This window comes from Ornithorhynchus anatinus, chromosome X1, assembly GCF_004115215.2.
Source record: "Ornithorhynchus anatinus isolate Pmale09 chromosome X1, mOrnAna1.pri.v4, whole genome shotgun sequence".
Lineage (NCBI taxonomy): Eukaryota > Metazoa > Chordata > Mammalia > Monotremata > Ornithorhynchidae > Ornithorhynchus > Ornithorhynchus anatinus.
The window spans coordinates 117103925-117117155 of record NC_041749.1 but is presented as its reverse complement, the minus strand read 5'-3'; the positions used below and the strand labels follow the sequence as shown (position 1 = coordinate 117117155).

The 13231-nt window shown below is 47.9% G+C and overlaps 2 protein-coding genes across 4 annotated transcripts in view; one reads left to right on the top strand and one right to left on the bottom strand.

Moving 5' to 3' along the window:
* HNRNPM (heterogeneous nuclear ribonucleoprotein M) overlaps positions 1 to 9184 on the top strand; it is a 37597-nt gene extending 28413 nt beyond the window's left edge. For 2 of the 3 annotated variants that reach the window (XM_029050288.2, XM_029050286.2), the window contains 4 exons: positions 380 to 469; positions 5339 to 6132; positions 6438 to 6489; positions 8759 to 9184. In XM_029050288.2, the coding sequence (XP_028906121.1) occupies positions 380 to 469; positions 5339 to 6132; positions 6438 to 6489; positions 8759 to 8922 (1100 nt within the window). In that variant the 3' untranslated portion in view covers positions 8923 to 9184. The remainder of the gene's footprint in view (positions 1 to 379; positions 470 to 5338; positions 6133 to 6437; positions 6490 to 8758) is intronic. The other variant, XM_029050287.2, reaches the window with a different exon arrangement.
* A 1088-nt stretch (positions 9185 to 10272) lies between these two features.
* LOC100086009 (ADP-ribosylation factor-like) lies at positions 10273 to 12583 on the bottom strand. The gene has a single exon (XM_007662693.4). The coding sequence runs from the start codon at positions 11978 to 11980 to the stop codon at positions 11411 to 11413; it is 570 nt and encodes a 189-aa protein (XP_007660883.1). The 5' UTR covers positions 11981 to 12583; the 3' UTR covers positions 10273 to 11410.
* Between the last annotated feature and the right edge of the window lie 648 nt (positions 12584 to 13231).

The following is a 13231-nucleotide window of genomic DNA, read 5'->3' as shown; positions in this document are numbered from 1 at the left end:
GCAGTTTGTAGTCCAGGGACTTGCGTAGTGTGTCAATCCAATTCTAATATTTAAACTCTCTCAGTTTAGAGTTGTAAAGTTAATACAGTCTCTTTTTGAGCCATAAAGAGTCTTCTTAAGAGATGATTTTCTATTTACTGTATTTTTTTTTCCTCTTCCCCACCCAGTAAGTTTTTGGTGTTTGGTTCTCATTGGGCATAGAAAAGTTTCTTGCCCATCAACTCATCTGTTTTTTTGTTTTTTGGGTTTTTTGTGTGTCTTTAAATGCGTAAAACAGTTTAATTTAGCAAACTGCATTTGTCTACTTTGCATAAGGATTAACCAGGGCCGATCCCTTTTCAACAGACCTAAAAGGTGCTTCTCTTTTGCCCTTTATTAGTATTGTCTCTGACTCAATGGAAGCCAGAGCTACAGTCTCAAGTGCGTGGGCATGTCCTGAACAATGCGAAACCAATGCATCCCACTAAAGGTAATGTTACATAAAGGCTCAACAGTATTTCCGGGCTAAGATGCCTTTATTTAAGCAGTGACCCCAAGGCTGCTCCAGTTTTCATTCCATTTCTGTATTTTTCTCATCTGAATATCTCTGGACAATAAATATTTAGCTTGTGGGTTGCTTTCTGGACCACCCACGTGTCACTGAACAAAATATTGCATGATCTTGAGCATTCTGGAATGGTATGGTAGCTTTTCTGGTCCAAAAAAGGCTCTCATTTCCCATCTTGCTTTTTTTAAGATCAATCACTGTCTGTCTTGACTTTCTCCCCACCTGCTGTCAACTGCGCCTCCTCCCATGCCTTTGCCATGGCCCAATACTTCCCTAAGGAGCCTTCATCCTGTTGATGGAAGGCGTGTGGAATGAGGAAGTAAAAACTGGGCTCTTTGCTCTCTAAAGCTCTAAACCTTCAAATCCGACATTCAAAAAATCCCTCTCCTTGTCTCCCCAGTTATTTAGGCTAGACTTCCCTTGCCTTTTTCCTCTCTCTAATAATTGCCCAGGGACATAGCATTGCAGGACTTTCACCCAAACAGATAGGTCTCCCCGGTTCTCCTTCTTCTCCTTCTCCCTTTGGTGCTCTTGAGTGCTGCTCTAAATGAGAAAATGGCCAAGTAACTTCATGGGTGGAAAGATTTTGGCATCTTTCTATGCTTCCAATGATGCCTCTGGGTGTCAGCACCACTAATCGAGCAATTGATCTGATTCTGACTAGAGGGAGAATTTCTTCTCACCATCTTGTTCGATGCCTGCTGCCTCTTCTCAGTCCTAGAACATTGAGGTAGTTGAAGTTCTGGAGCTGGGGCTTCACCTGAGTCTGGGGCAGGGCCTGTTCCTAACTACAGATTTCCTGTCCACCTTTCAGGCAGTAAGGCTCATGGAGCCTGAGGCTGATTCTGGTTTCTTACTCTGCTGAAGTTAACCTCCTCTGTTTGACTCGGGAGGCATTTACGGGATGTGAAATTTTGATAGAGCCCTTAAGGCTCTCTTCTGCACTCTGGGGGGGAATTGGCATCATTGGTTAATGGTTTGCGTGACAGCCTCATTTTTTTTGAATTGCTTACTGACCGCCCTCATTACTGCCTTGAACTTCATGAATTTCAACTGCATCATCAGATTAAATTATGACTAGTGCTGTTTTCAGTAGTTTGAGTCTGCCATCTTTTCATATTGGAATGACAACTGGCAGTCCTGTGGGCACTTAAGCCTGTTGTGAGCCTGTGCAATGACCTGAAGTGGATGCCTAGCTTTCATGGCGCACAGTGTCTCCCAGACATGCCCTTTTCCCAGGTACCTCATCGGTTGTGCTTTGGGAATCCTCCCTGCCTCCTGGTGGTTCGAAGGAATACCAAAACTTAAAGATGCTGGGGGAGAGGGTATGTTCCCCAGGCAGTTGTTTGCCATCTGGGGGAGTCACTGGATTTTTGTCCCTTCCCAGGTTACAAGGGTACTAGACCTCTCATCTGGAGAGATTTGTGGACTAATAATCCCTTGACTATTGAGACCAACTGGTATACTTTTACTAACGTTGCCCAAGTTGCCACTTTCAGGATCAAGGCAGTTTCAGGTCACTTTTTTTTTAAGAGCCTACATCCAAGGAATTGAGTGGCAGCCTGATTGCTGAGGGTGCCCTTAAATATTATAATGGCGATTATATAGAAAATAGAGCTTCCCAAAGAAGCTCAAAGTGCTGGAGACCAGAAACACGCAGCTTGCTCTCCAACTTGGCTAAAAGGCCACAAAATGAGTGCATCAAATTGCTGGGAATATACAGCCAAAGGATATCAGAAAAATTTTAATACAACCCTGCCTAATTATTATTGAAACCAATTTCTCACCCATCTCTCAGGTGAGCTGGCTTTCTGGACTGAGGTGCTTCCAACTTTCCCCTCCGCCTCCTTGCTTCTGTGGTAGTAGTCACTGACTCCCCACCCCTTAAAAGGAATAAGAAAAGTCTCAGCTAACTCTTGAACAAGTTAAAACTTTAGAGTGAAATTGCTAAAAGAAAACCCACAAACCACTTGCAGTAATAAAGCTCACTTTCTGAACTGTGTACAAATTCCCTGAATTAGATGAGTGTAGAGTCTCTAGATCATTGGGAAATTCATAATGAAGGCTTACAAACAGCCATTAAAAGCCTTTCTTCTGAGGATGTCTGAGCTTTATGCACACTCAGTCTCGTTCACATGATATTGGTGAAATTTGGTAGGCATGGCCTTCGCACCCCTCGATCTAGATAAAGGACTCTAAATCAGTGCATTGATTTACAGAGGTGTCATGATCAGGAGCATTTTTTTCCCCTATGAAACTGGACTGCTTAGTGGTCAGATTATGTCCCTTGCACCTCTTCACCATATATAAAAATCTCACATTCTTTAATCCATTTAGCCTCTCCCTTAGCTGGTTTCTGAGGACCTGGACACCTGCCTACCAAATTGCCATCCTCTGTCTCCTAGATGGTGGCATTTTGGTCAGTGTTGTTTTTCAACTTGGGTGCCTCAGGGGTGTGAAGATTCTAAGCATCCTTCCTGCTTTCCTTCCTTCCTTCCCAATAATGTTGTCCCTAACCTTAAGGTGGTCTTTTTGGCCTGGGGACTGCCTCTTACTAGCCCCATTTCTTTTTTTGGTTACCTTCTTGCACTGAGAATGTCAAGTCCCAATCTGATGGAAAGCTCTCTGGGCAGATGTCCTCTTAACTGTGCTTACACTGGCAAAGAGTTGCCTGTGCAAGATTACTTGCCTCTCTTTGTGCAGGTCTTCAATTTCATTTCCCTCCTTATTAATTGAAAAAACTTCCTTTGCATATCCGACTCCCTGCTCCTGTGATCGCCCTTTATATTTCAACTTGCCAGCTTACTACTTTCTAGCACACCTCTGTTCTGGAGCCCTCAGGATGGTTTTACCCTAGCCCCCTGTACTCTGCCTTTTTTTCCCCTCTCTCCGTAGCCAGGCAGAGGGAAAGCGGGAGGCTTTTAGAGTTTCCTATGCTTACATTTAAGTTGGGCTCTTTTTGACCCTCTGAATAAACTGTTCCAAGTTCATTAATAATAATAATAATAATAATAATAATAATAATAATAATAATGATAGTAATAGCCTTGTTATAGCAAATTCTGGGTAGAGTTAAGGCAGCCATCCTGAAAAATCAAATCCTTATGTTTTTATCTTAGAATTTAACAGACCACTGAGGGACTGCACGGGTTTAGCATGTAGAGCAGTCATGTTGCTAAAGCCAAGAAGCTTACTTGCTGGGACTCCTGCTTGCAGCTACACCGTTAAATAAATCTGTAACAGTGATCTTCATGTGGTAGGTCATAAAGGCCAGTTGGGTCCTCTGTGGCTTTAGAACCAGTGATGGAATTATTAATGTATTTGACCTGGATCTGGCAACTGAGGCTGCAATCTCATCATGAGGACAGCCAGTCTCTCTAACATTATTTTGATGAAACTTTTCCATTGCATTGTAATATTTAAAAACTTCTAGAAATGTACTTGTGTATGCTATTGTAATGGGCCGTTGATAGTACTGCCTTTTTAAAAGGAAAAGGAAGGTAGTTGGGTCACCGGATAATTTTGGGTTGCCTCCCTTTCTCTGTATCCTTGAATGCATTTTAAAAAGCTGGGTCATAAGTTAGCTTAATAAAAATTAATTTTAGTGTAAATGAGTTTAATCTCACTCTGTAGATTACCCAGGGTACTTTTAAAGATTCTAATTAATGTGAACTCAGAATCACTTTCTTTTTGCTTCCTATCCTTCACTTTCTGTATCTGGCTGCTTTTCTCCTCTTCAGCACCTCAAGCTCATCCTGGAAAGAAGAGGGAAAATACAAATTAATCTATTATGTATTGGGTCTCACAAATGGCAAGCGGAGGAAGGTGTAGGAGCGTCAGTTGTTTGAGGGTGGGGGGTGAAGTTGGTAATGGGGCTTAGAAAGGGACTGAGGAGGAAGAGAGGGTGGAAAAAAGGAGGGATGCTGTCCTTGTGTGGGGGTGCCGCCCCGGGCCCCCCCCCCCCCCCCCCCCGACACACTCCTCCCCCCTGCGCGTGTGCACAACACACACATTAAAGCATTGATCTGGAGTTCTTTGATCTGACTCCCTTCTCCCCTTGCCCAACCCAGCTACCACTTGGGGCAGTCCCAGTTTGTACCACAAGGACCTGAGCCTGTGCACATGGTACACATACTCCAGCCGGGCCCCAACTGGCACAAGACAGGAAGTAGCGGAGCAGGCTAGGATTGCTATAGTTACCACCCAAAAAACAATGGGGAGAAAGTTGGTGTTTCCACAGTGGCCAGCCCACGAGGACCCAGGCCACCACAGGGGGGTGGGGGGTGGGGGGGTGGGACGGACCCATGAGCCAAGAGCAGGAGTCGATGAGGTTCTGAAACCTTCCCCCACCCCCGTCCCACTGCTTACATTGCTAATACATAATTGGGCATGGTGGGTTTTCTCTTTTTGGTTTTTTTTGGACTAACGCCGGTAGCTGAGATGTGCGTTCCCTTTTTTCCATCTCTCTGCTGTGAGAGTGACCAGGAGCAAGACCTTTAATGTGTCTGCCCGGCTCCGGTATGGGAAACGATTCTCACCTCTGGATATGTCACCATTTGGAGTTGATGTATTCCGCGGCTGGCTGGGGTCCTGAAGCATGACACTGAGAAATCTTGGAAGGGGAAGTCCCATTTGGACATCTTAATCTTGCTTCAGAAGGAGTGTTGAGTAGTGTCTTGTTCAGTCGATGTCGTATACAGAATTTACTAACCTTGAGACGGGGACTGGATTGATGCTGAATACTCACCCTTGCCTGCCGTTAATGTCCCCCCGTGTCTTGTCTTGTTTCAGGTGGCGGTGGAGGCAGTGTTCCGGGGATCGAAAGAATGGGCCCCGGGATTGACCGCATGGGTGGTGCTGGAATGGAGAGATTAGGCTCTGGCTTGGCCCATGGGATGGATAGAGTAGGGTCTGAAATGGAGAGGATGGGCCTTGTCATGGAACGCATGGGCTCCACCGGAGAGAGAATGGGTTCAGGAATGGAGCGCATGGGCCCCCTTGGCCTAGACCACATGACCACGAGCATCGACAGGATGGGCCAGACCATGGATAGAATCGGGTCTGGGGTGGAGCGGATGGGAGCCGGCATGGGTTTTGGGATTGAGAGAATGGCCGCCCCACTAGATCGGGTGAGCACTACCATAGACAGGATGGGATCGGGAGTCGATCGGATGGGTACCACCATAGATCGCATGGGTCTCAGTATGGATCGCATGGTGCCAGCGGGCATGGGGGCCGGCATAGACCGCATGGGTCCAGTTATGGATCGAATGTCCACTGGGCTGGAGCGCATGGGGGCCAACAACATGGAGCGTATGGGGCTGGAGCGCATGGGGGCCAACAACATGGAGCGTATGGGGCTGGAGCGCATGGGGGCCAACAACATTGAGAGAATGGGACCCACTATGGGCCAGGCGATGGGGTCGGGAATGGAGCGCATGGGGCTGGCCATGGGGGCCAGTTTTGACAGAGCCATGGAAATGGATCGTGGAAATTTTGGAGGCAGTTTCGCTGGGTCATTTGGAGGTGCTGGTGGGCATGCGCCCGGAGTTGCTCGGAAAGCCTGCCAGATCTTTGTGAGAAATGTAAGTCACTGCTGTGATTCTCCCCCACCTTGCACCCCTCTCCCCCCCCCACCCCAAGCACCACACTCACACACACACACTCACACACACTCATCTCATCACTGAGAGACCTATTAGCGGGTTGCATCAATGGGGTGACTAGGGCACTTTGGTGTCAATGGGGGTATACCATGGTTTCCGGTGGAAGGGCCCTTCCGTGGAACTGTGGAGTACTGGTCCACTCGTATACCTCGGTCTCTGAAGGGTGTGTAGTGACACTGTGTTGACAAACCAGCCTTTCACCAATTGTTTTTCTTTTTTCTCAGCTCCCGTTTGATTTCACGTGGAAAATGCTGAAAGATAAATTCAATGAATGTGGTGAGTTTGGGGGAAAATTGAAGGAACCGTGCACCATGGACGATAGTGTTTATTGATTCACTCCTGAGGGCAGAGCCTTTTGTTGTTACTATTATTGTATTAAGTCTTGACTATGTATGTGCCAAGCACCGTGCTGAGTACTAGGGTAGCTACAAGATCATCAGGTCAGATACAACCCCTGTCCCACATGGGGCTCTGTCATTCATTCATTCATTCAATCGTATTTATTGAGTGCTTACTGTGTGCAGAGCACTGTACTAAGCTCTTGGAAAGTACAATATAGCAATAAAGAGGGAGGTGAATGAGTTTAATCCCTACCCTTTTATAAAGGGGGAAACTGAGGCACAGCGAAGCAAAGTGCCCACTTGTCTCAGCAGCCAACTGGTGAAGCCAGGATTAGAACCCAGGTTTCCTGTCGTCTCTCTGTCCCCCTCCTCCCAGGTCCCTTTTCTTTCCACTAGGCCATGCTGCTTCTCACTTGGACTGAGGCCTTGGGAGTGTGCAGATGTTTGCAGGCAGGGTCATTTGCCCTGGAGGAGCATATGTTCTTGCAGGGAGAGACTCAGTAAATTTATACCTAAACCCTATCTTTCCCCCTATTTATTCAACCCACATATTCAATTTCACGAAATCCACTTGATTCTACCTTCACATCTCCAGAATCCACCCTTTATCCTCCCTCCAAATTGCTGCCACTTGGGACCCACCTTGATTTCTGCATCAGCCTCTTTGCTGACCTCTCCATCTCCTGTCTCCCTTCTCCAGTCCATAGTGCACTCTGATGCCTGGATCATTTTTTCGAAAGATGGTTCAATCCATACCTTCCTATTCCTCAAGAACCTCCAATGACTGCCCATCCACCTCCACATCGAACAGAAACTCCTTACCATTGCCTTTTAAAGCACTCAATCAGCTCGCCCCTTCCTACCTCACCTCGCTTATCTCTACTATGACGCAGCCTACAAACTCCACTCCTCTAAAACCAACCTACTCTGTGTCTCAGTTTTTGTCTGTCCCACTGCCAAATGCTTGCCCAAATCCTCCCTTGGGCCTGGATGATCATTCATTCATTCAATCAATCGTATTTGAGTGCTTACTGTGTGCAGAGCACTATACTAAGCACTTGAAATGTACAATTCAGCAACAGATAGAGACAATCCCTGCCCAACAATGGGCTCACAGTCTAATGATAATGATATTTGTTAAGCGCTTGTGTGCCAACGATATTCTGAGCTCTGGGGCAGAAGGAAGGTTGTCAGGTTGGATGCCACATGGAGCTCATGATGAATTTTCATTTTACAGATGAAGAAACTGAGGCACAGAGAAGTGACTTGCCCAGGGTCACACAGCACTCCAGTGCCAAAGCTGAGATTAGAACCCAGGTCCCCTGGCTCCCAAGGGCATGCTCTTTCCATTAGGCCATAGTGCTTCCTTGGAACTCCCTCCCCCCTCCGTATCCGACAGTCCATCTTTCTTCCCCCATTATCAGTACCCTCCTAAAATCACATTTCCTCCAAGAGGCCTTCCCACCCTAAGCCCTCATTTCTCTTACCCACCTTCCCCTCTGGGTCAAAGTGCAACTGGCACTTCGATGCTCACTAGCCCCACAGCATTTACATACATATCTTCATATTTCCCATATCTGTAATTTCATGTCTGACTTCCCCTTTTAGCTGTAAGGCTCCTTGTAGGCAGGAATCATATCTGTCAACTCTATATTGTACCTTCCCGAGTGCTTCAATAAATGCTATTGATTAAGGGAGAAAATGAAAGCGTAGCTATGTGCGTGAATAAGTGCTTAAGTAGATTCTTGTCCATTGGAATGAACAGACATGCTATGAGTGTGTAAAGGCAGAGGTGGTAGTTGGGAGGATGTTGCTGGGGAGAAGAAAACTGAATTGGGGAAGGCCTTCTGGAGGAGATGTGATTTCTCTGTACTAATAAAACTATACCTGGAGGCCTCACAGTACCTGGTTCAAAATGGCCTTTCTTGTTTCAGGTTTTTAAATAAATCTACATGCACCTTAGAAGTGAGGAATATAATTCTAAAATGAAAGTTGGTCTCAACAGAAATGATGTGAAACAGTTTGTCATTAATAGCAAGGTGTCTGGCTTGCAATTTTACAGACCTATTGGCTGAAGTAGTACAAGTTGATGGTGGGAAGAGCGGGTGGTTTCTGTGGTTCTGTTCAATGCGTGTCTTTATCCTTAGGAACAAGAGCTGTGATCCAATCTGAACACACAATTGTTGGTCTTTCCCTTTTCCCAGGTCATGTACTATATGCAGACATCAAGATGGAAAATGGTAAATCCAAGGGTTGTGGCGTGGTGAAGTTTGAGTCGCCTGAAGTAGCCGAAAGAGCCTGCCGAATGATGAATGGGATAAAACTCAGTGGTCGAGAGATCGATGTACGGATTGACAGAAATGCTTAAGACCCTTTTTTAAACATCAGAACAGACCTTTTGAATTTGTTTTTCTTGTTAAACCATTTTAATTTGTTGGCTGGATGTATAAAGATGTTGAACATTTCAGTTGCTTTCTGGGGTATTTTAATTAGTTTTGTAAGGAATGGAGCTCCATTTTATTGTTTTTGCATTGAGGTTGCAATGAGCTCAGTTTTTCTTGTAGTTGTGGCATCTTGTTGACATCAGAGATGTTCAGTATGACTTTGATAATGAATTCCACTTACTGAAAGCCTCATAATTGTGGTGTGTTTGTTGGGAAAGACCAAGCTGTCCCCCCACCCCCCCAGTGATGTTGCACAGGTGGGCACGACATCAACATCTCGTCATATGTCTAGTTGACTACTATCCTCGGGCAACCGGGGATTGCCCTTGAGTGTCTCTATCTAGGTGGTCTTGGCCTGGGAAGTGCTCTCGGTTCCACTAGGGGATATGACTTGTAAAATCAATTGTCAACCCCAAAGAAAGGCTACCAGCTAGTGCCTGGATGGGAAGTCCTGTCAAAACTAATCCACGTGTCTGCATGTTACACTGAAACACCCCATCAGGCCCCGCAAGAGATGCCTAGGTATTTTGCAGGGATGTCAGTGCTGTCATTTCAAGAGACTTCCATCTTTCAGGGGGACGGGAGAGAGAGCACACAGCTGGGAAAGACCTCCACCTCCCTAGTGTTTTCATTTGTATTTATTGAGCGCTTACTGCGTGCAGGGCCCTGTACTAAGCACTTGGGAGAGTACAACAGCACTATGACACAGTCCCTGCCCACACCAAGCTTGAAGCTATGGATATGTATGTAAGTGCTGTGCTATGATTTGAGAACTAAGAAAAGTCTCTCCCTCTTCTCTAGCTAAGATGGGTCTCACCCCCTATAGGAAGAGAGCTTCCAGGCTAGCGCAGGCCCTGCGGGGGAGGAGGACCGGTGATGGCCTTCAGGAAGTCGTAACCGTCCTGCTAGGACTAGGGATTTGCTTGGGGGGAAGTAGTACACAGTATGGAGGCATCCTCTGCCAGACCCAGCAACTTCCTCCATGAAGCTATCCACCTCATCCCTTTCCTCTCTGCTTCCCTCCTGGGGTCCTTTACAGACCCTGCTTCAGAAGGAGCAGATGAGGTCTTGCAGGGAGGCCAATTGACTCCATTTTTTCAGTGCGAGGCAGCCCGCACAGATGGCAGAGTCTGGGATTCTTGCACCGTGTACTCACCCTGGCATAGGGATTGTTTCCCCTTCTGTGCCATCCACCTCCCCTTCCCCCGCCCCCACCCCCTTCCCCAAGTATTTAGTGTGTGGCTGCCAGGCTCAATCAAATGCAGACGGTATGATTATAGTCACATTGGTTTTATTGAAAGCAAGGGATTAATTGGACATCTAGGTGAGTGGAGCCAGCCCCTGTGGCCTTCACAAGTCCCTCCCCAACCCTTCAACTGCACCCATGAGAAATTGGGCTCTGACCTGGCATGGGGCCTGGTTATATGATGAATGGATCTGTCTGGCATTCCTTTTCCCCAGTGTTTTTCTCAGAGCCATCTTGGGAGGGGGTGAGACTAGAGGCTGAGGGTAAGCAGGGGTGGAGGCAAGTACAAACTAGAGGAATGATACAAGTGGGGTGCTCCCCTTCTCAGACACCCATGGGGTCTCATGTCCCTAATACTCCCCACCAACAGGGTGGGGGCTGGAAGGGACTGTTCTAGTATTGGCATCCAATAGGAATGGCAGGAGCTGCTGGGCCTGGAAATGGCCGGTTGGAGCCTTCTGTGGAGCTGTGAAGTCTTTAGTGAGCTGGGTGCTGAAAAGATGCCTGTAGCCACATGGGGTTGGGAGGAGGGAGAACAGAGCAGGCAGCAGAGTGGTACAGAACAGCTTGGGAGAGTACAATACAATAAACAGACATTCCCTGCCCACAATGAGTATAGCATCTACAGTGAGCTTACAGTCTAGAGGAACACAGTGAATGCTCAATGATCACTGTTGGAACACGCTGAAACTGAAACCCAGTAGGTCTGCCTAGCACTTGAGCTGTCAATTAAAAATTCCCTCAGATCACCTCAGATACAGTGCTTTGCACATAGTAAGCACTTAAATGCCATCATTATAATTATAAATGACCTAGGCTTCAGCAGGCTCTTAGGTTGTCCAGGAGGCACAGGTGAAAACGATAGTACATGAATCGATGTTGCACGGGGCCATCTTGGCAGGACCCTGGAAGGGATCGGCAACGGTCCATCCATCTTCCCCTTCCCCCACCGGTGTGGATGAAAGTCACTGTTGTCAGTGTCATATTCAAAATGGGGTTCCCTTGAACCTCTCTGCGGTGTCGGTGGGAAACCTTTTGACTCCTTTGCTGAAAGCAGGCTTCTAGCTAAGAAGAGATCTGGGGTTGGGGAGGGAGGATCACCTCTCTGGGGATGCCTGGGCAGGCTCCACTACTTGCATCTTGGCTAATCCTCCCTGGAACGCACTTTATTTGACCCAGCCTGCCCGGTGCTGCTTCACCATGGTTGACAGCCTCTTGAGGCCTTCCACGAGCCCCTCCCCACTCACTGCGCAGCAGCCCTGCACGTGCCAGCTGTGCCCCTGTCGTTTCCGCAGTCCCAGTGCTTCGGCTACCTGAGCGGGTCTGTGGGCCCCAGGCAGGTCCTGCTTGTTGGCCAGCACGAGGCAGGGGACGCCACACATCTCCTCGTGGTCCAGGATGGCCTCCAGCTCAGCTGCGGCTTCTCCGAACCTCTCGAGGTCGGTGCTGTCCACCACAAACACCAGCCCCTCGGTGTTGGCGTAGTAATGCCTCCAGAGGGCCCGGATCCTTTTCTGGCCCCCTACGTCCCACACGGTGAAGGTGACGTGACCCGGCAGCTCCAGGGTCTCCACGGAGAAACCCACGGTGGGGATGGTGTGGACAGCCTCGTTAAACTTCCACCTGTGCAGGATGGTGGACTTGCCTGCCGCATCCAGGCCCAGTAGCAGAACGCGGGCCTGCAGCCCCGAGAACCCTGCCAGGGCATTCCAGAGCCGGGTCAGCAAGATCCCCATGGTTCTTCAGTCTTCCCGATCACCGACGGGCTAGCAGGGGTCGGATGGGTGGCCGTCGGCTGCCTTCTGCTTGGAGGGGTTGCGGTCTCCTTGCCTGGATCCTGCCTCTGGTGGCTAAGACTGCTTTATTTCTCCTCCAGCCTGTTCTCATTGGCTCAGCCCAGGCTGAAGAGGGAGGAGCATCATCCGGAAGTGTCTTGTTGGCTGCCGACAGCATAGGAGCTTCTGATGCAGGCAGGGGGATTCCCAGGCGCTTCCTGGATGTTTTGGGGGTCGGCTTCCTGCCACATCATTATTTTTGAGTTGTCAGTGCAGGATGTGTGGTGGATTCTCAGAGTTCTTCCATCCCCCAACCTCCAGGCAGGCCTACTTTTCTACAGACCACACTGATAGGGGTCATTCCTCCGGACAACCTAAGAGCCTGCTGAAGCCTAGGGCAGTTACCTGGGGTGATCTGAGGGAATTTTTAATTGACAGCTCAAGTGCTAGGGGGAACCTACTGGGTTTCAGTTTCTGCCTCTGTTTCGGTAGTGATCGCCAAGCACTTACTGTGTTTCTCTAGACTGTAAACTCCCTCGAGACTGTGTACTCACTGTCTGTTTACTGTTGTACTCTCCCGAGCGCTTAGTACAGTCACTCATTCAATCATATTTATTGAGCACGTGCTGTGTGCAGAGCACTGTACTAAGTGCTTGGGGGAGTACACTACAACAATAAATACATTCCCTGTTGAATGAAAGCATTGTATAATCTAGCAGTTCATTCATTCATTCAATCGTATTTATTGAGCGCTTACTGTGTGCAAAGCACTGTACTAAGCACTTGGGTAAGTACAATACAGCAATAAAGAGAGAAAATCCCTGCCCACAACAAGCTCACAGTCTAAAGGGGGTGGGTGGGGGGAGAGACAGACATCAATACGAAGTAAACAGACATCAATATAAATATATAAAATTACAGATTGTTTCTGTTCCTGCATTTGTTTCAATAGCAAAGCAGCTTGGCCTAGTGGGTAGAACATAGGCCTGGGAGTCAGAAGGAACTGGGTTCTAATCCTGACTCTGCCACTTGTCTGCTGGGTGCCTGGGCCAGTCATTTAACTTCTCTGTGCCTCAGTTACCTCCTCTGTAAAATGGGGATTAGGACCGTGAGCCCTATGTGGGACATGAACCGTGTCCAATCCGATTTGCTTATACCCACCCCAGTACTTGATACAGTGCCTGGCACATATAAGTGCTTAATGATTACCAC

What these genes read in the sequence shown, in the direction of transcription:
- LOC100086009 (XM_007662693.4), bottom strand. Translation starts at nt 11,980, where the DNA reads ATGGGGATCTTGCTGACCCGGCTCTGGAATGCCCTGGCAGGGTTCTCG.